Raw genomic sequence first — 24477 nt, forward strand, 5'->3', positions numbered from 1 at the left:
AACAGTACATTCTAAACATATCCACAGGTACTACACTATAGGAATGAAAAATCTTCCCTCTTAGGGAAATCATCCTGTCTTAAAGGGAAAAGATGATTATCCCTCTTCCAATCATCATCATTTGCTCTTCTCCAGCTCTCAAAAGTGCAATGAAGGCATGGCCACTAGAAACCATTTCAAAATCTAAAACACAATGGGGCTGAGGAGGGAATGGTATGGGAGGGAAGAATATACCTATCTGTATATTTATTTCCAAAACTACTCATTGTGCCACTTGCTTACTTCTCTCTGGTTCTTGTCTCTGCTTGTAAAACTGCTTACCTGTTTATTTGGTGCCTACAACACCTCTTTCAGAATGTGAATTGGCATCAGCAATGTGTCAGCCTGTGCCAGTGACAAGTGCTGCTGGTCAGTCTCCCCCCACTGTAATGCTTACATTTTTTTTTTTTTTTTTTTTAATGTGAAATTGACACTATCTGCATTAACCCATCACCAATACTCAGAAAGTCATCTCTCTTCTTTAATATTTGGAAATACTTAAAGAGTTTCAGGAAAATATTTTCATGGAATATTTGATGTAAAAAATGCTCCAAGGCAGATAGATTTTTTCGGTTAACATTTCAAAATTGCTTCAAGACTGAATGAACCATGTAATGATATACTTCTATGTTTTAATTTTCCAGCTGGAAAATGAAAATGTATTCAATATTTAAAAGGTCTTTTAGAAAATACACATAAACTATTAAAAACAGTACCTGGGCTATTCTGCAGGAAAGTGAACAGAAGAAAACCCACACCTGGGATACAAGGCCCTGTAGCCACTCAGCAGTCCACAAAACAACTTCAGTGAGCTTAACCACATCCTTCCTTCCCAGGGAGACCATGACTCAGAAGGCACAGAGCCAATGCACTCTTGCCAGATATTTGAAATTATAAATGAGGAAAAAAAAAGCATTAACTCACCCAGGACAAAGCTCAGCTTCTTCTAGATGGACCCAGGCTGGTACCTCTGTGAAATCCTTAGACTGACTGCAAAGAAGGGGCACAGTGTGCAATCACTGCATCTACCTAATATTTCCTGGAAGAGGACAAGAAGCAGATGGGTCTATATCCCCACTTATCATTTGTCAGACTGGCTAAACTGGCTTTACATACATGCAGCTGGGAATGTTTTACAGCACTCTCTTTCACATCCTTTCTCTAGTTGACTGCATTTTTATTTCTACATCAATTTGCCTCTTGGATTAAGAGGACAGCTCTTGGACAACTTTGCTCCATGCATGCATGGAACAACTGGTACATGCTTGATGTGTGGCTGTACCATTTTCTTTAGAATGGTGTAGCACTTTCAAAGTGGATGGAAGGTTGCAGAAGAATTCTGATTTGTTGATCTGCTGACCAAACAACTTTTTCCTGATCTGGCTGAAGGGAACACAGCAGCAACACTGGAGGTTTATGCAATCTGCAGAGTGTCTTACAACCTTCTACAGTAGAATCACTGCCACCTCTAAGCAGAAAATAGTCCACTGATCAGAGCCCATTTTCTTAAATGAAATGTGGAGGGCAAGATTTGCTCTATATTGATATATTACTACTTGCTGTAGTTATATAGAAACACATAGGAACCACAGACCTAGAGGAAAGAATTAATTTGAGTAATGCACAAGACTAAGCAAGATTCAACATTTCTCCACTCTGGCAGGCTCAGCTGTGTCTCAGACAGCTTTGGTGTACACATATTCTTCAAGGCACAAATAAAGAAAAATAACTCCAGTTATTCACAGGTCTTTTTCAGCCTGCTACAGCAAATGATAAAATTTATTGTTTCACTTAAAAGACTCTGCAGTACCAGCAAAACTTGTTATAAGCTCTCCCTGTTTATTTTTCTCATATTTCAAAGGAAATTTTTCACTGCAAGCTAACTCCTCTGTTAAAAGTATACCTTAATTTTTAATATTTATAACAAAGGCTTAATAGAGAACTGAAGGTCTACAGTCTTAGAACTAATGAAGCTCTAAATGTATCTCCATGATCCATACATGTCTAGCTATGGTTGATTTGTCTGTGTGGAGTGTTAGGTTGGCACTGCACTAAAGCTTCTAACTCTAGTGCAACCAGTGCCAGTTTTTCTGATTACTTGCTACTCTGCCAGGAGCACACATCCCAAGGTACTCCCACCTACAAATTCCACAACAGTGAAAGACAGAAGTTTAGCCTAGCGCAAAGACACAGAAAACTGATGGCTCATCTTGTCCACTCTTGTCTAAGGTTTTCTTCGAAGGACATGACAACATTTTCTCCACCCACTGCGACAATCTGCACATAAGACTTGATCAAAATCCAGCAGGGTTCTCATGAATTAGCTATTTTAGAGCCTAGACATGTAAGCTTATGCATTAGAAAACACTGGTGTTTCAGCTTCTTGGATAATGAAAGGGAATTTCCATATTAAAAGCTGGTAGTAAAGCTGATGGCAGTTTTCAGTTTTAGAACCACATGAGATACTTTGAAAGAAAGGGATACTCCAGTGACACTGTGAAGTACTATGCAAACAGAATTTGGCCCAGCATATGAACCCAGTCTCAGTTAGAATCAGGGCTTGAAAAAAATTCTTAATTTCTTTAAGAATCAGATCTTAACTTTGCAATGACTTCTTTTTCATCTGCATGCAAGATTTTAAAAATAGGACTGGTGTTTCCTTTAATTAGTATTTGATACCGTATTAATATTCCTATTTATCTTTTACATGCCATATGGATTAAATTCTCATTACTTTTGATCTTAATACTTTTAAAATATGTAAATCAGCAGACAGACACCCTCTTTAAAGCAGTGTTTGCACACCACATCTATTATTGCCTTGGGCAAAAAGAAAATATCTGCATTGCTGAACTTCCAGAATTGTGAGGAAATCTTGAAAAATCAGATATTAAACTGATCAATCTGGATGAATTATATAATGACCACGTAAACTGTAGTTGTTTAGATTCAGCTGTACCTAAAATTGACATTAAAAGTGACGAAAGACAATTAAAGAACACGTACTTAAAAGAGATCAATGAATTTAATTTCTGTAAGGAGAAGAATGTTTTCACAGGTTGAGCTACTTCCAGATGCACTGCCTTAGAAGAACGCTATAGTTTTTTAAAAAAACTCACCTTTAATGTAAGACATTAAAAACACAGTGATTTATTTTCAGATTTTCAGAAGATACTGTTATCTTAATTAATCTATTGTTTTTCCAACACCATAGCACACTGCTGACAAATAGACTTGCATTTATGTGTATTTCCATTTGTCTGAACGTTATGGTTAAGCAGGAGAAACTTATGGGACTTATCAATACAGAAAAAGGGCAAAGAGGATACATGAGATTGGCCTCTGTTCACACTGTACGTAATCTCCAGTGATATGGGAAGCATTTGGATTTAGTGTTGAATGAATATGGTTCATGAATGTATTAGTCTGAAAACAAAAGTCTAGCCAATCATTTTACATTTGCTCTTCCTATAATATATAATATTTTTAGCTAGCCCTGTCAAATTTCTCTGCCTAGATTATACCGCTGAAGTGTGTGCTGAGAGTTTTCAGAATGAATAAGCAAATGTAGTTGTGGAAACCAGACCATGCTCAGTACTACCATGCTCTGAGAGGTGGAGGGAGGATGCTGCAACCTCATTGCCTGCTCCAGAGCATGTGTGCAGTGCCTGCGTAAGGTATTCATTCCCTACCTTTCAGCCCTGAAAAGTCTGTGTCTGTTGAGAAATACCACATGAAAATCGGATGGGAAAAAAAAAAATGCTCCTCAGTATCAGAAAAATCACAAAAGGCATTTTTGGGGAAATTGGGCACAGCAGGGTCCATTTAGTTCCTCTTATTTTTATTTTTTTCTGATCTTATCCAAAATCCACTGGGATCTTCTCCATTGTCTTGACCGAGCTCTAAGTACAGGCCATAAACCTGACAGCCCGATGTATTTAGCAGTTTACTTCTATTTTGATTATTTTAGGAATCTACAGGACAAAATACTGGTGCTTATTCAAATGCATCTAAGAGCATACATCACTCCTCCTTAAATTGAATCATGAGGCCATGCTTGGCAGGGTTCATTCCAAATGAAAACCTGAGCCTGAGGTCTTTAATTCTATGGTACAACGTTTGTGTATAAACCATGACTTCCCTGGGTGCACACCAAACAGAAGGTCCATAGCAATAAAGGCAATGAAAGTTTAAAAAACAAAAAAAATGGCCCTTGCTCTGAACAACAGTCTAGTTTAAGGTATAGTCTGTACTAGCAAATGCTACCAGTGCATTTATTTCTCGACATCATCTGGACTGGCAAAAGTCCTCAGCCAGAAATAGGGTTGTTTTTTGACCCGAACAACTCAATCCATTTGGCAAACTGCTTTAAGAACTTCTTTCCTATGATGCATGTCTTTCCAGAAAGGAAATTTGTTGCCATACATCTGCAGTACAGTTACAGTTTCAAAGTCTTCTAACTGCAGATACAGCCTAACTTGCTAGTTCAGTGCAGACTTCTTTTTTCAAATGTCAACTTGCAAAAGACTACACTAGAAATACAACATTTTTCACATAAATCTGTAGGCCATAGTCATACACATATACCAAAAAGAAGGCACATCAGAGTTCTTAAATTTGCAGGAGTCTGATAAGCACCACAAATATTATTTTGAAATTTCTATGCAACTGAATTAAAATGTTTTCCCATAGTTACTCGCAAAGGCATAATTAGTAAGGTGTTAGTAATTGAAGCAGCAACTGTATATCCCCAACTGTGTTTAGAGTAACTAGGTAACAGAATGTCTTAGAAGTAATTTAAATTTCCCCTTTAAGTGTCTTAATAACACTGTAGGGGACAATGCAGCAGTTAGTTATTGCAGTTTAAATGCTTTATGTACTTAAATCACAATTACTGCTCATTACTGTTTCACAACATAGATATAAATTATCTTTGTCTTAAACAAGAAACTTAGGAAAGTCTGTCCACAGCCATGCTATATTGTCTATACTGTTCAACCCATTTGCTTTTCAAGTTGTACTATAAACATCTAATTCTAAGCAGTTACTTAGAACTCAGATTTCAATCTTTTTTTTTTTTTTTTTAATTCGAATGGTCTTAGGCAATGATTGTTATAATGCTAAACAAGATGTGTGGATATCCACTGCCACACCTGGAAGTACTGGGACCTTTGTGATGAACCTCTGCTTCTGACTGCTGCATTTGTTATATGCAGAACAAGGAGATGGTGCACACAAGCCTGTGAAATTCTATGTTAATAAATCAAGGATCTCTTGGCTACTGAACTCACAGCTCTGTTCTCTAGTTAGTTCACAAGTATTTCATATCAAAGGGATGCAAATGTGAAGGTTTAGAAATAAAGGAGTAGCTCTTTCAAATTTGAAGCTAAATAAAAAGTCTGACAAGCAATACCATTAACAATCTGTATCACTTTTACCCAGTCTCCACTCTTGAAACTTAAGCACAACACTACACAGTGGGACTCCACTTTCACCTCTGCTTCAGGTAGTAGACTTACTTTGCTCAATGATATAGCATCTACAGAAACTGCATTACAGTATTTCATGGAAGTGACACCATTAAAATAAATTCAAGCAGCTATTACAAGCAAAACCTTCCTCACCTTCCGTTTTTTTTTTTCATCACTAGGATGTGGAAACCTTCTACCTCCTTCACTGCGATCCCATGATGCACATTCACATAAATATAACCTTGGAATTCCACTGGAAACAGCTTCATGCTAAAGTCAACCACTTCCTCATCTCCTTTGTGAAATTATATACCCATATTGAAGCACAGAGGGCACAGTGATAGAATATAAACTACTTTCATGGGCCATACAAGAGAGAGGATAGTTCTCAAAAGTGCTCACCTTCCTAACCTGTCACAGGCCACACATTCACATGAGAAGAAGCCACAAGCAGGATATCATGTTAACCAAGTCTATTGTTTTAAAACAGCTGAATTGTTTTAGATTAATGATGACTTCTTTTCCTGTGCCCTAGTGAAAATGGATTCTTGTTTCAGTTCTAGATCACTCCTGGCAAGTCAGCTGGGAATATGCAGAACACAATGTACACCAGACTCCAGCACACTGCTGCCTTCCTGCTTAGAGCTTTGTCATCAGCTTACATGAAAACAAGCACAGGCCCATTCCACCAAAACTTGTTTTGTTCAGTTTGTTTTTGTTTCACATGATCCTTCAGGGGAAACAATCTAGTCAAAAATCCAGCCACAATTCAAAATGTTTATATAAAACACACTTGGTGCTCAAATCTGTGGGAGCAATATTTTAAAACGCTTGTGTTTTTTGTTTCCGATTTGCTGTTCTTACTCAATGTTCCGGTATTGGTATGAACAAAGCCAGACAAAACCCCAAGCATTAGTTTAACAAATGCAATCCAGATACAATGGGCTAGATTTACAGACCAGCCATGCTTGTTCATGGTGTAGCATGAAGATGCACGATGATGCCAAGCATAATAGGCCCAATTTACAGCTGCCCTGAGGCCTCTTCAGAGAAGAACACCCCTCGCACAGAGGGCCTGCTCACTGCATGCAGAGCCAGCTCCATTTCTCTGTTCCTACTTGTCCCAGGATAGGAATCATTCTAAGGCAAGGCAGCACAAACCTGAACAAAAGCCACCAGGATAAAGGGCTGCAGTCCCTGAGAAATAATCTTTCTCCCATATCCTCTAGTCTTTCCCATTTTCAGTTGATGCTGAACTGGAGCAACCTCTGCAGATATGAGGACATCTTCCTCTGCTGTACCTTTTCAGAGGTTATGAGAGACATTTGTCCTGCATCAACCCAGCACTTGCAATTTTCCAGCTGGCTTGCAAAGGACATGGTAAACACAACTCTAACTTCTTTACAGTTAAACTCAGCTGTCTTACAGAGCATATGTATTTCCTGAGTTTGCCTTTTTTCTGACTACAGTAAAGCAACTACAAATCTAAAGGCAGACAATGGTGTTCTTATTCCTGGAATTTCTTATTTGCAGAATTTGACAATATTGAGGGAATATATATGTCATCTGCCACTAATTTTATTTCATTTTTTAACAGAGCATAAAGAAAGAACATAAGAACACAAAGAAAGGTTTTTTTCCCCAGTAAGGTTTTTTTTTTGTATTATTACTTCACTAGCTAAAGGCTTTACCCAGAGACTAATCTGGGACACACTCATTCAGCAACAAGGGATAAAAGATCTTGATAACCCACTGGTAAAAGCTGGCCTTAAATATTGATCCTAAATTGCCAACTCAAATAATAAATCTGGTTCTGGTTCTCAGAAACAACTATCAATAGAGCTGAAAGCTGTTACTTTTAAAGAATTATGTCCAGAAAGCAAGGCACATCCACATCCTCTGCTGTGGATGATCTTGCATAATCATAAGCTGTCAAGAAGCTACCACAAGAAGCTCTAGAATAGTGTGAACTTGATTTAAAGCTCTTGCCAGCACCACTAGATTTGGAAAGATAGATAAGATGCAGAAAGCCATAGAATCATAGAAAGCTTGGGCTGGAAGGAATCTTAAAAATCACCTAGTTATCATCCTTGGCCATGGGCAGGGATGTCACCCATGAGACCATATTGCTCAGGGCCCTGTGCAACCTGACCTTGAACACTTCCAGGGATGGGACACCCAAAACTTCTCTGGGCAGACTGTTCAGTGTCTCGCCACACTCTGAGTAAAGAACTTCCTAACTTCTAATCTAAATCTGTCCTCTTTTAGTTAAAATTGTTCCCCCTTCTCCTATTGCTACTGCCCATGCAAAAAGTTGCTCTCCCTCTTTTTCACAAGCCCCCTTGAAGTACTGGAAGGCTGCAATGAGGTTTCCCTGAAGCCTTCTCTTTTCAGGATGAATAACCTCAGCTCTCCCACACTGTCTTAGCAGAAGAGGCGCTCCTGCCCTCTCACCATCTTTATGGCTGCCTATGGACTCACTCCAGCATGTCCATGACTTTCTTGTGCTGAGGACCCCAGAGCTGAACACAGCACTCTAGGTGGGGCCTCACGAGAGCAGAGTAGAAGAGAAAAATCCCCTTCCTTGACCTGCTGGCCACTCTTCTTTTGATGGAGCTCTGCCTTCTGGGCTGCAGCACTGTTGGCTGATGTCCAGCTTTTCATCCATGAGAACCCTCAAGTCCTTCTCATAGGTTAAGAGTCATAAAGTCATAGGTTTAATCATAGGTCATAAAGTCACAGATTAATGAATTTAGGCATGACACTAAACATCACTAAATTAAAAAATGTAAAGCTTTTGCTTAGGTCCAACACTGAATATGGAGATGGGCACAAACAGAGGAATTAAAAATAACATTATGAAATAAAACTGAATACGTCTTCAAAGACATGTCTGCAAAGACAAAAACATCATGGTTGTACAGTTGCAATGGATGTGATAGTGAAATACAGAATGTAAGACTGTAAACCCCTAGAAATCCAGCGGGGGTAATCTCAATTCCTTCTGTCTCAGTTAACTTCTGGAATCTTGTTTTAAGGCTGAATTAATTGTGTAACTCACTGTACTATCTGGAGTATTGTGTTCTACCTTGTCTCTTCTCCTGATCAGATGACAGATATTTACATCCTTTGTTACTTTTTTTTTTTTTTGGTTGGTTGGTTTGGTTAGCTTCCAAAACAGAAAAAAAAAAAAAGAGGTCACTGAAGAAAAGGTTGTTATAACAAAAAGGAAAATTTCCCTTATTTCACCTGGTCTCTTCTTTATTTTCAAAGATTCTGAACCAATTAATGCTCTGCCCTTTTAGAGACACAGGCTTCCTAAGCATAACAAAAAACAATGTTGCTAATAATGATATAAAGCGCTGCAAACTGTGATGCAATAATATGGGCAGTACAGCAAAAGGAAATTGATTGTAAGTGTTGCCATTCAAAAAGATATTGCCTTTTAAAATAGAGAATGAACTGCAATTCTCCTTTCAAATGCTCTAAACTAGAATTACACTTTTCCCTGAAAAACTAGATAGGAGCAAAGAAATGCTACAAAAGGCAGCAGGACATTTGCCAAGGCTACCAAGCCTTCTGTTCTTACTGAAACTGAACAGTATCTTTTTCATTTTTCATATAATTTGCTTCTTTCTCTTTCTCTGTTGTGCTTGTCTGTACAGGTTTTCTTCTTTGATGGCATATTCCCTCTTCACTCCACTTCTGGCTTGGTTTTAATTCAATGATGTCTGTCCACGTCTGTCACATGTTTTCCCTACATGTGAAGTTCTGCATGGTTTAATCCACCATGGTCAGCATTTTCTGCCTTACTGTTACAATCACTTTCAAAAAAAAGATTAGATTGGCTCCTCTTTTTTTCTCTCTTTTTTTCTCCCTGCAAGTCACACAAGTGACTACAATTCCACAAACAAGTTACAGAATTTAAGGAGAAAATTGGCAGATGCTTTCTGACTGTGCATATTTATTTTGTGGGTGGGGACAAGAAGAGAGGGTTCTGTGAATTAACAGTGATTTTCTTCAATATGTGTCAATGATTAGCTTGTGTGGCATGCTACTACCATGTAGGCAATCTGATTTTGAGAGTTCTAGGTTTTAAATTGCTTATGATGATGAAAGACAATAATGAAAATCCTACTTCATTCACAATGCCCTGAGACATGTCTGCCTATGGCTGTCCAATGACTGTGTTCTTCCCAGGGAATGTTTTAAAGTAGACTACAGTTTACAAATAAGAGTATCTAAATATAGTCATGCAAAATTTCATTTTTCTAAAGCAGTTAAGCTCCTTTGGATATGAAGCTGAGGAATTTACCCTTCTTGGTCCCTAAATCAATGATCAAAAGGCACAAAGTGTGAGCGTGGATATGGAGTCAGAAAACTGATATATACTATAGACTTGAACTTACAGCTGTTCTGAATACCATTGCAAGGGGCAAGTCCTTGTGAGGAGATTAAGAACTTCCAATTTATCAGTTTCTTATGAATGAAATATTAATTGGAAGCACATGGACAACAAAGAGATGAAAGAAATTGATATCACTTAGTCTCAAAGGCTGATGAGCAAAATATGAGGGGTTAGACCAAACTGGAATCTTCTTCCTGTGCCCTTTTGGGACATTAGGTGAGACAGTATGCAGACCTGAATCCTCCTATCCCTGAAAACAAATCAACAGGTCAAAGATTTCTGTTACAGAAGTACCCCTTTTAGCAATTTTTAACTATAGCAACTAGCTATTCTTAGTTTTTGAAACTCTATCTATGCTGCTACTAAAATTAGCTCTTTTTTTTTTTAGAGCTGCAGCAAACTTACTTGCTGGTTTGTTTTTTTTTCTTTCCAAATAAGCCCTTTAAAACTGACAAGCTTACTGTTATTCATTTGATAGTCATGCTCTTTATCGTGACTAAGAATATGCAGTAAAGAACAGCATTAAAAGAATGTAGAAAAAAACAATTGCACCAGTTTGCTGCAGGGCATTTTTGGTGTTTGCAAATCACAGAACTGCAAAAAGAGGCTGGAACAATGTAATATTTTTTCCCTATTTTGACTGTAACTTTTTTGTGTGTGTGCAGGAAGCAACATTACACGTTGACGAGACAGAGTCCCAAGAATAGCACTGCACTCACAAAGCCACAGACAAAGAATCGAAGATGCTCTTCCTAGGATAAAAAGTAGCTGCAACTGAAGGTAAAGAGCTGGCACAGCTTTCCAGTTTTTTAGTACTAGACAATCACACGCATCATATATATTTGATTCCCAAAAACATGTAAGACAGTCAGATGAAGAAGGACATATTAAAGATGATCAGATCTTCATGGGTATTCTTACTGCTATTCAGCTTGTTAGTCATGTCTGCATTCTCCCTGTCAGACTTAGCCTGGTAGGGCAGACCAACCTGACAAACAAGAGGCAATATTTAGTAATTACACAGTCGTGCTTCTTGCCTTCTCATATTGTTCATTGCCTATGTTTTCACATGTACAAGGCAGGACAAACCTTAAGGACAAAGAACAGGTACTGAGATATTTTTAGGAAAAGAAATATTAGAATTCATAAAACTCTTCTTTTATACATGCTGTGTTAAAATTCAGATATGCTTGTTGCCTGCCTGACCACACAGAGGAAAGCAGCTCCTCTTTTTCCCACTGGCATCAGTAACAATACTTCCTGTGATTTTGGTACTTTGACCTTCCCTTGGGGGAAAGGTGTTATAAGCCAGGAAGGTGCGGGTGTGGCATTATTTTTCTGCTGTAGTGCCAACACTTGAGCACAACAAATTCTTCCTATAATTCTCTCCATAGGCAAGGAAGATCCTCAAGAAAGATTATCCTTGCCTGGGGTCAGAAAGGAGCTCTGTAAGCTCACAATTACTGCAACAAGCTTCTATTGGCTATCACTTTACTCAGCCTAATCATTAGAATCATCTGAGGTTATTCATGAGAGAGCCGAAATACAAAATACTTCTAGTGAGTAGAGAGAAGTAATGATGGACAGCCAAGTAATACAATCATTGTCATGAGCAGAGCTAATGAATAAGTCATGTAAGGCAATTTTTTTTCCGCCCAAATGCCTCAGAACCAGTTAATGATTTAGTGAATGGAATACCTATTTGTCAAACTGTATCTATGAGTAACTTGTAGTATCTACATCTTCACATATGTGGTTGCAAACATTTTGTCCTCAGTATCTATCCTTTACTTGTCAGTGATTTTTTTGTTTTTTTTTTTTTTTTATTTGCTTTGATCAACCATGCATTTTATATGCCATGGTTTGGGCTTCTACTGAGCTGTATATGATTTTCAGCAGCTAATCACAATCCACTAGAATAATAACTCAAATTTAGAACAGAGAAAGAAATCCAAACCCGTACAAAATACGTTAGAAGTTAATTTGTTATGGTACTTTCTGAACTATCCCACACACCTCATGTAACATTCTCCAACATCACATTAATTATGTTACTGCTTTTATTAGCATGTTATCTCTTCACAGTATCTATGAAGAACTATAAAAATAATTTGTGAAAGCATGCAGTGTCTTCTAGAAAGATGTGAAATACAGCTATTACTACTCAGTTGTGGGGAATTCAATAGAGTGAATTCAGATTTTTAAATACTAGCAAACACTGAGAAATTGTTTGGTAACATACAGCTAGCAGATTAAATCATAGCTCTATAAAAGCAAACTATTAACAGTCTTAGAATTTTTCTTACAAAATATCCAGAAATAAAGAAATTATCTAAAATTTTCTGATGTGAGAAAAAGTTAAAAAATTCTGCAATTTGCAAAAAAAAAAAAAAAGCCATTGTGAAGATATTATTAGAGTTATTTTCAGTGTACTTACGCTAACAAAGTTTATTTAGAAAAAATGGTGTGGTTTTTTTAGAAACAGAAGAGTAATGAATTAGGAGCAACATTATATGCCAGTGTACATCAGACATCTGAGATATGCTGCTGATTCAGAGCACTAGTAACTGTGGCAAAATAACAAAAATAAGACTGATAGGGAATACTTAAAAGAATTTTCAAACAGTAACAACAGGACAGTGAAGTGCTGCATGACAAAAAACTACTCACAAAGATACAACAAAAAGAAGTGTTAAAAAAAATCTGTATGTTGTGGATAGAAAATGAAGACAAAGAGCAGGTGAACAGCAGCTTGGATCAGTGGATATTACGTGTTAAGAGGAGAAATTGAACCCCTATTAAAACCTACAGGGTTTTGGCGCAGCATTATCATGTACTTATTATTCAACTTCATTAAATTTCTTTGATTTCTTACTATATTTTTTGATATTTCAATAGGAGAGTTCTGCAATCGATTTTTATCACAATGCAGTCATTACAAGTTGAATTTCAACTTGTTTTACATAGAACAAGCACTGAGTTGTCTCTGGAGAACTCTATTGCAATTTATCTCTGCAGTTTACTTGCATCTTATTTTATCTCTCACCTCTGATACTAATCAGTCATGGCTGCAGGTCAAATCTTTTTGCATTGGAAGCAATCACAATAACCAATCCAGAAGTAAACCAGCCTATAATGAAATTCACTGCCTAGGGCTAAACATAGAGCTAACATGTGTTTAACAAATCAAAGCTTGTATTTATCACTTGCCACTGTTTGTGTCTTTGCCTGTTGGAGGGGAAAAAACAATTAAGAAGCTGTGCAGTAAAGAAAGATTTATGAACAGCCAATTTCTTTTCAGATTTGTTGGTCTGATACTTTGGCAAAATTCAGGCTGCATATCATGCCATTACAGAGTAGCAAAAGATTCAACAGAAACCATTGATGGGTGAATCAGTTCAGAATGCAAACACCATCACTGCAATTCTCAGCTGATAAATTTACATAAGGCCAAGAGAAGTGCAACTGATGTCACTTATGTTTGCAGTTATATTTTCACACTGAATTATATGGTAAAGGACTGAAATCCTGAAAATGCGGTACTGTTTCTCACCCTAATGGCTAGTGAAGCTGAAAGGCTCCTGTACAATTCCAGAAAGAGAAAATTCAGGGTTTCCACTGGGTGGGAGGTGATGGTTCCTCCTGGGGGCTCCTGCAGGGTGCCACTATGTGCAATGCAATGCACAGTACCAGGCTTACCAAAAGTGTCCATCTGCATAACCATGCAGCCTCGCAAGCCTAGAAAGGTGATTATCCTTTCCTATAATGATAGAAACACAATCACAGAACCATTAAATATCATCTGTGTGATGACAACCACAGAGTAACATAGGTTGGAAAAGACCTCTGAGATTGAGTCCAGCCTATGACTGAACACCACCTTGGCAACAGACCATAGCACTGAGTGCCACGTTCAGTCTCCGAGGCAGTAACTCCACCACCTCCCTGGGCAGTCCATTCCAATGTTTAATCACCCTTGCTGTGAAGAAAGTCTTCTTAATGTCCAACGTAAACCTTTGCTGGCACAGCTTAAAACTATAACCTCTTGTCCTCTTGCTGGTTACCTGACCCCCACCTGGCTACACCCTCCTTCCAGCAAGTTGTAGAGAGTGATAAGGTCCCCCTGAGCCTCCTTCTCCAGGCTAAACATGCCCAGCTCCCTCAGCTGCTCCTCACAGGACTCACTCTCCACACCCTTCACCAGCTTCACTGCCCTTCTCTGGACCTGCTCCAGCACCTCGATGTCCTTTCTGAACTGAGGTGCCCAGAACTGGACACAGCACTCGAGGTGTGGCCTCACCAGTGCCGAGTACAGGGGGACAGCCATTGTCCTGGCCCTTTTGGCCACGCTATTCCTGATACAGGCCAGGATTGCCCCTGGTTTTCTTGGCCACCTGGGCACACACTGATGTGTGCTGTGGCTGCTGCATGTGTTCAGCTGCTGTGTACCAGCACCCCCAAGCCCTTTTCCACAGGCCACTTTCCAGCCACTGCCCCCAGCCTGTAGCACTGCATGGGGCTGTTGTGGCCAGTTTGTAGGACCCAGCAGTTGGTCGTGTTGAACCTCATGCTCTTGGTCTGGCCTATCAATCCAGCCTGTCCAGATCCCTCCACAGGGCATTCCTACCCTCCAGCAGATCGACACTGACTAAACTTGGTGCTGTCTGCAAATCTGCTCATGGTAGACTCCATCTCCTCTTCTAGATCACCAATAAAGATATTAAACAGAACTGGACCCAACACATCTCTGGGGGACACCACTAGTGACCAGACACGAAGTGGATGCAGCACCATTCTCCACCACTCTCTGAGCCTGGCCATCCAGGCAGTTCTTAACAATAATGACTGCTTTGAGACATGGTCTTATTACCTGCTTATTTTCTCAAGAGACATCTTAAAAAATATTTTCTTATGAGGAATTTTACTTATACATTTGCAAGATAAAATAAATGATCTGGAAACATGATTTCCATTTACTAAGCCCAAAGCATTTATCCTAGGTGTGATGAGATCAGTAATCCAGTGATACTATTTTAGGAAAAAATAAAAAGAAGGTACTTTTTCTCCTGCACATGCCCAGTCAGGTTTTGGTTCAAAAGCTGCAGAACACTAGCAGGATCTTTTCACTGGAAATTCATTATACAACATACCACATCAGCAACTCCTCTGCTGGAGCTTTCAGCTGCAACATGGCTAATAGTAATTTGTCTGTTACAGTGTGATATGTTGTAGGAGAATACTATGGAGATCTCACAGGCCGCACACAGACCTACAGCATGCTCAACACAATCAGATCATAATATGTAACACTATCTTGGCCTTTTTAGAGTTCCTTGTAATGCTCAAACTGTCCTGTGATCATGTTGTTTTATTTACAGAACAATGACCAACTCAAACCTGACCCACTCAGAAAAATCACCTGAAACAAAACCAGATATTTTGCCCCAAACTCCCCTAAACCCCTGATATGTAGAAAACTTCTCAGATAATTTTTTTTTATAACCAAGAGACCCGATTCCACTCACTGTTATGATTTTGCTGACTACAGTCAAGTTTTTCACGATTTATATTCCCTCAGTGTAAGATTAATCTCAGTGGAGAGCTTAAAAATGATGAAATGAAATTCCTGTTTAAACAACCAAAAGTAATTCTAAATAGATTACAAATTCTTTCCTTTAAATTCCTGAAAGATAGGATTCTGAAAGGAATGGCGTTATGTGTCAATATCATCCCATCTGCCAGTGACAACTAGTTGAAAGTCCATGCAGTATTTCACACTACATCATGTAGCAGTGGTTTTGTTTTTAATTAGGAAGGAAGGTTTGTTATAATGAAATCAAACAGGAAGCTGAGTTACACAAAAAGCTGAATGGCTTTTTGGGATTGATCTTTCTCTACTTGCACAAACTGAAGTGGCATCTTTCGTTACAAGGCACCCAGATCTTGATACCACATTTTGTGTGAGATACTGCCTGTTCTTTACTATAATACCTATTACAGTCATGCTGGGATATTGAATTTCTGTGAATCCAAGGATAAAAAGTGTCCCCATTTCCAAGTCACTTCTGATTATTGCTTTGCCATAGCCGTTAACTTTTTTTCAAAAAATGGGAATGAAATGAGACCAGAGTTAAAACTCTACTACAACATTAAATTACCATGTAGTGTAACATACTTCTCTACATGTAAGCACCTTTCACTTGCAAGCACAAGACATTGAATCAAAACTGTACTTTAGATTGAGGCAGTTTAAAAGTATTTTCAATAATAAAGTCTGGCACAAAGAAAACTGTACTCTGAAGCAAAGATCAAACATCCAAGCCACTGTTCTTTTTGGCTTGGCTATTTTAACACAATTATGCTTCTTAGCATTAAAGTTGGAACACTTACTTAAAACTGGAGTTAAGTCCTAACTTCTAATGAAGTCATCATTATTTTAAATTTCTTGTTTAGGGTGACGAACCATTAAATATCATCTGTGTGATGACAACCACAGAGTAACATTTTGGGAATAACGTCTCCCATGCCCACAATGCCCCTACTAAAACTTGTCCACAGTGGGCAAGGTGGGCAGCAGCCTTCCTCCTCATCAAGCTGTAACTTGACATATTTAATTATCTGCTTGTCCTCCATCACTGCAAAACCCAGTGACTTCATACGTTTCCCCAAAGCCAGCACAGCTACATTCACCAAATCCCATTTTATGATTGGTTTACCAGAAAGGAAGAGAAAAAATTATCGACATAAAAAAAAAAAATACATACTGTAAGAAAAAAATTTAAAATGGGTCACTGACTAATGGGACTCTGGCATGAAACATGCCAAGCCCTAATTTCCACTAGTTTTGAAAATATAAAAGGTTAAAGAATCTAAAATCAAAGCCTTTAATGAAATGGACTATTCACTGCCTCCGACTGTAGCTACAGACAACACTGAAGACTACACTTCCAGATCTCACAGAATCCTGGCAAATTTTTCTACTTTTCACAAACTTTCAGCATTGCAATGTGGGGTGCAAGGCATAAACTGAACATATCCATAAGTCACATTGTTCTCCCACGAGAGAATGTCCATGGCCAGAGACTCTTTGTGTATTTTCTCACTTGTTCAAAATGTCTGTGCTAAGCATAAAAAATTATGTCATCACTTGATGCAGAACTTTGCTATTAGCTTTCCTTTTGCAAACATATTTCCTTTGCATCTCAGAAAATCTGTCACATTTACCTTTGAAGCAAAGTTACATCGGTCAATTCCTTAGGAAGCACTCTTCATTAATAATTTCAAACATTCTCACTATCTATCTCATGTGTGGGAATACCACTACTTGGCCTCTGGAGATTATATTATTTTGATTCCTTCAGTACTATATTGTGACTAGAATAATTAACTTCTGGCTTAATTGTTACTAATGACTGGACTCTCTGCCAGGCACTGTGTCACAGCAGAAACACTGGAGGGAATTCTCAGCATTGTTACTGGTCTTGCCCCAGTGCTCTGGCAGAGCGCAGGGAATGTCTTACACTCTGTGCAGTGTAAAACCAACCCCTGTGACTCTATGGAACCATAGCACATGCATGCACTTGCTGTGCTTGCGGTTTGGCCATACTGCTCAGTCTTTCTATGAACGAGTGAGAAGGCTTTTGATGTGAAAAAGAGGCTTTTGTCTCTATATTAATTACAGAGTACAGTCTTTGCATGATTTTTGTGGAAATTTCCTTCTCTATTTTTCCTTTGCCAATCTGTTATTAAGAACAGGCAGCATGTGCGATTAGACAGCCAGATAACAAGATATGACAGAATAGACCGCTCAGTTAATATGAAAACACACAAACTCATATCAACCATTTTGTCCTTTTGTGTTCTGTCCCCTCTTGACTGAACTAGACCCTCACCTACTAAGGCCTCAAGACAAATAAGCAGCCTGTTCTTCCTTTTGTGCTTAAGCCTGCATACTTAAGACTTCCTCCTTAAGTAAACACCAACACTGCTTCATAACTGGTTCATGGACTAGTGCAGAAATCTGTCACATTCCCTTCCCCTTTGGCCTTTGTATTTCAGGTTCAAGCACCACCAGGCTGGCAGACTAGTGCTGTCTGTAATGTAATTTACAGAGAATTAAAAATCAGTCTCTAACATTGCAGAAAAATGTTTCACTATGAAAAATAACAGTCTTTGCATTGTTTGGACTACCTAGTGGGCAGCTTTTTAGTGTGAACAGCAGCTTACGTAGTATCACCCGACTTTGTAGAGTTCATACATTTTTATATGTGCTTTCTTGTTCCAAAGAGACATTTCCTATTTCACTTGGTCTTCACAGTAGGTGTAGGAATACTACCTGCTTAAAAGTATACTTTATACATTAGGTCTGAATACAGACTGAGCATCAGGTGAAAGCATCTGCATCTCTGAATGCAAGCTGTGCTTTTAAAAGCACCCAAAGAAGTTATTATTCTTCACCAGGTTTACTTCCTTAATAGTTACTCACTGAAGTGTGATTTATATGATCATCTATCTGAATATTTTCATGCTTAACTAGGAAACTCTTACTTCTCTGCATTTGCATGCTTATTCATTTAAATATAGATGTCTCTTCAATAGTTCAGATCAATGTTGCATTTATCTCCTCTTCAAATTTTATTCTTCTATCATTTCACATTTTTGAAGACACTCTAAATTACTGGGTAATGGTTCTGAATTGTGTTTGCTAAGAGTGTAATTCTGCCAGTTTTACTCTAATTGTTTTACCTCAGACACAAGGTCTTTGATTTCAAGGAGACCAGTTGCAAGGTAACATACAATATGCAGTGAGAGTAAACATGATGGATTTGGGCCCTGACTGCTTCCCTCAAGAGGATTTGCTGCAATGAAGATATTTCTGTTTGACAGGTTTATTGTTTAACATGCAATAATTTAAGATAGCATTGCAAACTTCCCCTGCAGTTCTACACTATGGATTCAAAACCCATATGGACTGAAATGCATGAAGAGGGAAGAATGGATTTCTCAATCTGCTCTGTTTAAATAATATTCCCTTTTTAGCATGGAAAGCACATTATGCCTTTTTAAAAGAGGGAAAACATTGAATTAACAGAACAAATTCCCTATAAATACCTATCTTCTTAGCTTTACATTGTAAATTGTTTTACTGAACTCTGTAAAATTTAAACACATAAATTGCAGGATTAGGGCTTAATTATTCAGATAAATATTTGTAGATTTACAAGATGAAGGGTGTCCCATTAAATAAATAAATAGTAATGTTAATTAATAGCACAACATTATAAACAACTAATTTTCAGTATTAATCTGGAAATTAATTTACTATCATATACATTTTGGCTCTGGTTACAGATATCACATTATCAACCTACTTCATCTTAAACTGTGAAAGTTATTCTACAGTCTAGTAATAAAGTCTGCATTCATGGATTTGCAAAGATAGGATGATTATAAAACCCACGATAAGAGAAAAGTATTCTGATAGGGAATGATTTCCTGAAATATCCAAATATAAACCAGGTAAAATTCAAAAAATGTCAAAATGTTTTACTTTAAGTTTTTAAACTCTTGCTGAAAATGACAAAAGTAATGTAACAGCAAATAAAATAAAAAAATTGTATTGCACAGATTGTAGAATTATTGCAATGTTCCTCTGTTGCTGACCGAATCTTTGTGTGTGTGAACAAACTAGTCGTCTTTCATTCTGCCCAACATGAGAGATTTCATTACCATCTTAGACTTCTGTGGCTGGAAGGCAAAGGAAAGCTGAAGCTCTTGAAGGCATATTTGATTTCATTAAAAGGGTATTTTGAGATTAGTAATGACACTTTTAACAGAAGGTGTATTTTAAAAATAATTTTACTTTTGCCTCTGTAATACAGATACTTAAGGGCTTTTTCATATTTCCAGAGTGAAAATGTGTAGAAGAAAGTTTTTTCCATTATGTTTCCTGCCTTTCAAGGGATTGTTAAATGATCTCATCAATATATAAAGCAAGTTACGTGTTGGCAACGTGTAGCTTATAAGCAGTAAACAAAATGTCTCTGCTACTTTATTATTTCTTACCTCCTTTTTCACAGGGTGTCAAGAGACTTGACAACTGATGGTCTGCAACTGTCTGGGATTGGCTAATTGATTGTGAATCATTCGTTTCAAATGAATGTTTTAGAATAAATGGAGATGCAGAAATCTCATCCAAATTATTCTGGAATAAAGAATGCTGGTTTAGGCACATGAGAAATGTATTGATTTCACTCGCTTATGATAACTTACAGCTGTGATCTCATAGAGAGCAACTTGTTATTTTCCAAGGCTCTCTGAAACATCTAATGCTAGATTTAAGTTACACAAGATTCTTGTGGCTTTCAGCAACACCGACTTAGCACCCATGTCACAAACATTTGTTTACTTTTTTCCATTTAACTTATTTATCCCCTTTCCTCATGCAGTTAAATCATAGCATGCACTGTATGCTGATTTCCTCTCATAGTTAATTTGTATCTTTAGAAAAAGCTATAGGAAGGTATTAATCTGCTTAACATTTCTAAGTACATCATCCAAGGGATTTTGTTTTTTTAATCTTACATATGCTCAGCAGAGTTACTGGCAAAAACTGTACATTTTCTCCATTTCATCCTTTCAACATCAAATGGTAAGCAGCAAAAATTGGATCAGACTTCAAAGACTATGCTGTGCTCCAAGTCACAGAGCGACTCCTCCATTTCACATATTGAATTCGAGCAGGATATCAAAGTGCTACCAAAGAACCTCAGGTCCTTACTAAAAAAGACTCTCTAACATCTGTAGAAAGTGAAGTGCACAGACAAATCACCTCAGGGAGCAGCTAGCATTTATTCTCAGCAGCAAATTTCCAGCCTTTTGATTCTCTTATTCACTGTACCTCCCTGTCTCTCTACAGAACTAAAGTTCTTAGCAAGCAGGCTTTTGTCTCAAAGACTTCAAAACATCACTAACGGTTTCATGTTCAGATGGCTATGCCAAGCAGGCATGAACACATTGCAAAACTGTAGACTCAGGAATTTGAAGTTATAATGGGATGTCGTTTTAGAAATAAACTTAGTAGTACCTTTTTAGTTTGTTTGTCAAGAAAATCAGGCACCACAGGAGAAGACTGGTTACTGGTGTGCTGCCTAAAAGCAAAGAAAAAGAAAAAATTTAGTTTAAATATTGTAATTTCTTCATTCTTATAAAAGGTTTACTGGCATACACACTTTTTTTGTTGATTTTCCCTTTTCTCCCTCCCCCAGTTTCTAAATATGCACATACAATCAATTCAGAAAAAAAACCAGACCAGTCCCATTTCCTCTTATAAGAAAGTGCACACTGTTAAACACAGCAACAGGTTATGAGCAATGAATTTGTCATTAAAAATGTGTGTGTCTCTGCAGATGCGTAAAATGAGTTTACGAGAATTCAATAAAATTGAAGTAATGAATTAATTTGCTAAGATTTTACATTAAATATTTTTTCCCAGGGCTATGAAAAGCTATTTTCAGAGAATTCAAACTTAGACACAAAATTTGATGTATGAGGAAGAAGTGAATCACATGTGCTCTCCTAAAGCCATGTAGGTTAAGGACAGAGCAACAAGTAAGATCTCTTAGATTCTTTGTTTATATCTGTTACTATTTTACCATCCCATTATGTCACCATAAAAATACTAAAGGTCAACTCCTACTTCATTAATGCTGATTGAAGTAACATAAAAACCTTCTGCAGGCCATGATCCTCGTTGTCAGGCCTTTGAAGTCAATGGATTTCTTCAACAGTAAAGTCCACTCAGACAGAACTAGTTTCAGAATCTTCAGCTATGCAATACCAAAAAAAGATGCTACCAATTTCATTTAGTGGATTAAAAAAAAATGAGGTTAATAGAAATTATTTGGTATGCTCATGGTCCTCAAACTGGGATTAAAACAAAGACTTTTTCATTGTTAAAACAGAATGAAGTTCATAAACATGGTAAACGTTCATCTTTTCTGTAATGCTTCAATTTTATGAGGGAACTTTGGACTTGCATGTCACGTAAGGGGAATTTAAGTCCCCCTTTATTCTTTGACATAAAGAAAGAGAAGAAAAACATTCTTCGTAAAATGTAAATTGAATTTAGACTTGTGTTTTCCTTGGAGGAAATGAATGGATCCATTTTAGAAATGCATTATCATTTAGTAGTGGCACACTTCTTAAAGTGGAAAGTATAACATATGTCTAGGACTGTTTTTACACTGCATTTGTGCATATACTATATTATCTGTAAAGTTCTTTATTATTATTTATCTTGTATATATAGTATTTAGACCATAATTTATTTAGTGGCACTGGTTAGAAAACCTGCCACTTTTCCCCAAAATTTCCTCAAGCATTTGTTGAGATGATGCACTCCCCTTTTCCCCAGTATTTCTGAAAATAAATCAAATACAAGGTAAAAATGATGAATAATCCTCAAATATCACTGTAGTGGATGTCAAAATCAAAATTTTCTGTCAGATCAGTATGTTGCGAATAGCCTACAATGCCAAAACCAGACTGAATCATCATATAAATTTAAATATTCAGATTTTGTAGTGGTTTGGAACTGGATCTAAATAAGCAGCATGAAAAAAATCTCTTCTTCTAAAAAAAATACACAACCTTGCCACAGCTAGAACCTTATGTAATTGTTTAAAGCACAAAGGTAAAAATCAGCAACTTCCCTTCTGTACAACTTAAGCTAGCAAAAATCAGCCTCTGGAATTTGGAAGCCCCTAAACCCCAACTCTCTGTCAGGATGCCAGTGATGCATTGTTTCTGATTAAAACAATCCTAAATTGGGTTGTATTTGCCGCAAGGGAGCCCAACCTCCCACAGAATTACTGTTGCTACCAGAAGTATGCACTTGATTACTAGCTGTTACTCATGAGCTTTTCATTGCATTTTTCTTCTCTTGTCCTGACAAGATGGGGAATGGCAGAACAGCTTGGTGGACACCTGGCAGCCAGCCAAGGTCAACCCACCGCAACATCAAACTGGCAGGGAATACTTCTGAAAACATGGTATCAGCAGCAGATCTGGGTTCATGGGCCTGGTTTCAGTCAGGCAACTTAACAATTTGCCGCTGACTGTTCAGCTACTGAGCTATAATACGCCTCAGTCTTCACATACAGGCTGTCTATAAATCACTCCATTAGCAAGAAACATTGGAAAAAGAAAGAAACATTGATTCTTAAGGTCTGTCTACACATCTGTATAGTGTATAGACTCACTATCCTTAGCATTGAAAGCAGTTGAACCATAGCAACATAAATCTAGTAACGGAGATTAACTTATGCTCGAGAAAAAATATCTAGTTCTGGGGTTACTCTGGCCATTATGAGTAAAAGTAATGGCACTTTTACTTTCATTATTTAAATGCTTTTGAAAATGTTAGAAACACTACTAGGTATTCTACTAGAAATAATACAGTTCATTTTGCAAAAGCAATATTTTATGGAATAGAACAAATTCAATCCTTCCAGTGTGAGTAGATGAAAAATTCCAAAGGGGTGTGAAGGAGGGAAAAAACAGATGACACTGGAAAATTGTGCCCAAATTCCCATTTACATCTTCAAAAATCCTAAGTAACTATACTTAGGAGCAGTAAAATAATCAGAAGCTCACATGGCATCAGAATCAGGCCCGTGGATTCTATGGCACACCACAAGGATTGCAGACTTCCTATTTCCATCACAAGCAATAATTTCAGTGTTTGTTATGATTAAAAATAGGAAAGTGAAGATATTAAAGGAAACCAGAATGTCTTTATACCAGCTTTTCTTGTGGAAAGAAATGAAAATTCATATTCAAATTCATATTTCTTATACAAGAAATTGCAATGTGATCTTGACAGAAGCTGAAATCACCCAAGGAGGAAGTATGGGAAGGCTGTAAGGAAATAAATTACCAAGACCCAATGGCATTCTTCTGAAGAGCCTGAAAAAAAAAGATTTAAAATGTAGAGATGTGACCCTTTCAATCAGCTCTCCATGAAGAATAGAAACACATCAACATAGTGATCATTTTTCTTTTCCTTTTAATCAAAAGAATTCTTGGAATGTTTTGTTGTTGACTGACAGAGTGAGCCTCACTTTAGTGAGATGCAGGCTCCAGATCAAGTCAAAGAAACCACAGCAAAAGACAGAAGAGCTTTTATATGAAACAGGAGAATTCACATGAAACCAGTTTCTAAATGAATTTGTGCTCATGTGACTGAAATAATTAATCTCTCAGTGATACACAGGACACTGTGGTTATGTGCTAATCCACCAGTGCCCATGCAGGTAAATCCACATTGCCTGCTATTTCAATGGGCCTCCAGCTGTAGCAAACCATTGAGAAATGAACCTCACTCATTTTTCAGGCACAGCAAAAATGCCATTGCAAGTAAAGCAGACACATGGGGAATTCCTCTAGATCAATTTCTATACTTACTCCCTATACTGATGCAGCAACAGCTGGTGGCACTACGATGCTATAAAAGCTGGCTTGCAATGCCAAACCCACTGGCACAGAAATATTACAGTT

General features: G+C 37.6%; 1 protein-coding gene across 8 annotated transcripts in view; it reads right to left on the reverse strand.

Annotated features, from left to right (window-relative positions):
- MYO3B (myosin IIIB) overlaps window positions 1–24477 on the reverse strand; it is a 226599-nt gene that overhangs the window by 58760 nt on the left and 143362 nt on the right. For 7 of the 8 annotated variants that reach the window (XM_053981864.1, XM_053981863.1, XM_053981862.1 and 4 more), the window contains 2 exons: window positions 21005–21068; window positions 19984–20122 (listed from right to left, as the gene is read on the reverse strand). In XM_053981864.1, coding sequence (XP_053837839.1) covers window positions 19984–20122; window positions 21005–21068 — 203 coding nt within the window. Of the gene's footprint in view, window positions 1–10839; window positions 10907–19983; window positions 20123–21004; window positions 21069–24477 lie in introns of those variants that run through there. The other variant, XM_053981866.1, reaches the window with a different exon arrangement.

Source organism: Vidua macroura, chromosome 7 (assembly GCF_024509145.1).
Source record: "Vidua macroura isolate BioBank_ID:100142 chromosome 7, ASM2450914v1, whole genome shotgun sequence".
NCBI lineage: Eukaryota > Metazoa > Chordata > Aves > Passeriformes > Viduidae > Vidua > Vidua macroura.